Below are 481 nucleotides of genomic sequence, written 5' to 3' on the forward strand. Positions count from 1 at the left end.
TATATATATATATATATGTATATATAGTATGCATATATTCTTTAATTCTTTAATTCACTTTCATGTACTGATGGAAGGAACATTGAAAAATCTTGAAGCACGTCATCTAGCAAATCGTTCATATGTGTATAGAACCGTCAAAATCATGACAAGAAATTTATACTGAGGAATTACGAGAAGTCAATGATATGTACTTACGAAATTGCATTTTTAATCAGTAGCTGTAGTTGAGAGGAAGAAAATAGAATGGTAAGACCCAGGGAAATTATAGTGAAACTACTTGCGTTAACCGTCACAATATATCTACTGGTGCGAACAGGTATTTAGTTGTAAATTTATAGGAGTGACGTCTCAGATGTCTCCATGGAAGTCAGAGTGGTGTCTTATATCATGACGAAATCATGTCCTTGTTGCTCAAACCGCTTCATATGTGACTAAATCATAGCTGACGGCTGCATTTTTAACAGCTACAATTTGTTCA

General features: G+C 33.7%; 1 protein-coding gene across 2 annotated transcripts in view; it reads right to left on the minus strand.

Moving 5' to 3' along the window:
* The window catches only part of LOC106883197 (trafficking regulator of GLUT4 1), a 15,406-nt gene that overhangs the window by 11,945 nt on the left and 2,980 nt on the right, over positions 1 to 481 (minus strand). Inside the window, exon 1 of one of the 2 annotated variants that reach the window (XM_014934119.2) lies at positions 199 to 346. The exons of the other annotated variant lie outside the window; for it this stretch is intronic. Coding sequence (XP_014789605.1) covers positions 199 to 208 — 10 coding nt within the window. The 5' untranslated portion in view covers positions 209 to 346. Of the gene's footprint in view, positions 1 to 198; positions 347 to 481 lie in introns of those variants that run through there. 2 annotated transcript variants of the gene reach the window in all.

This window comes from Octopus bimaculoides, chromosome 2, assembly GCF_001194135.2.
Source record: "Octopus bimaculoides isolate UCB-OBI-ISO-001 chromosome 2, ASM119413v2, whole genome shotgun sequence".
Classification (NCBI taxonomy): Eukaryota; Metazoa; Mollusca; class Cephalopoda; order Octopoda; family Octopodidae; genus Octopus; species Octopus bimaculoides.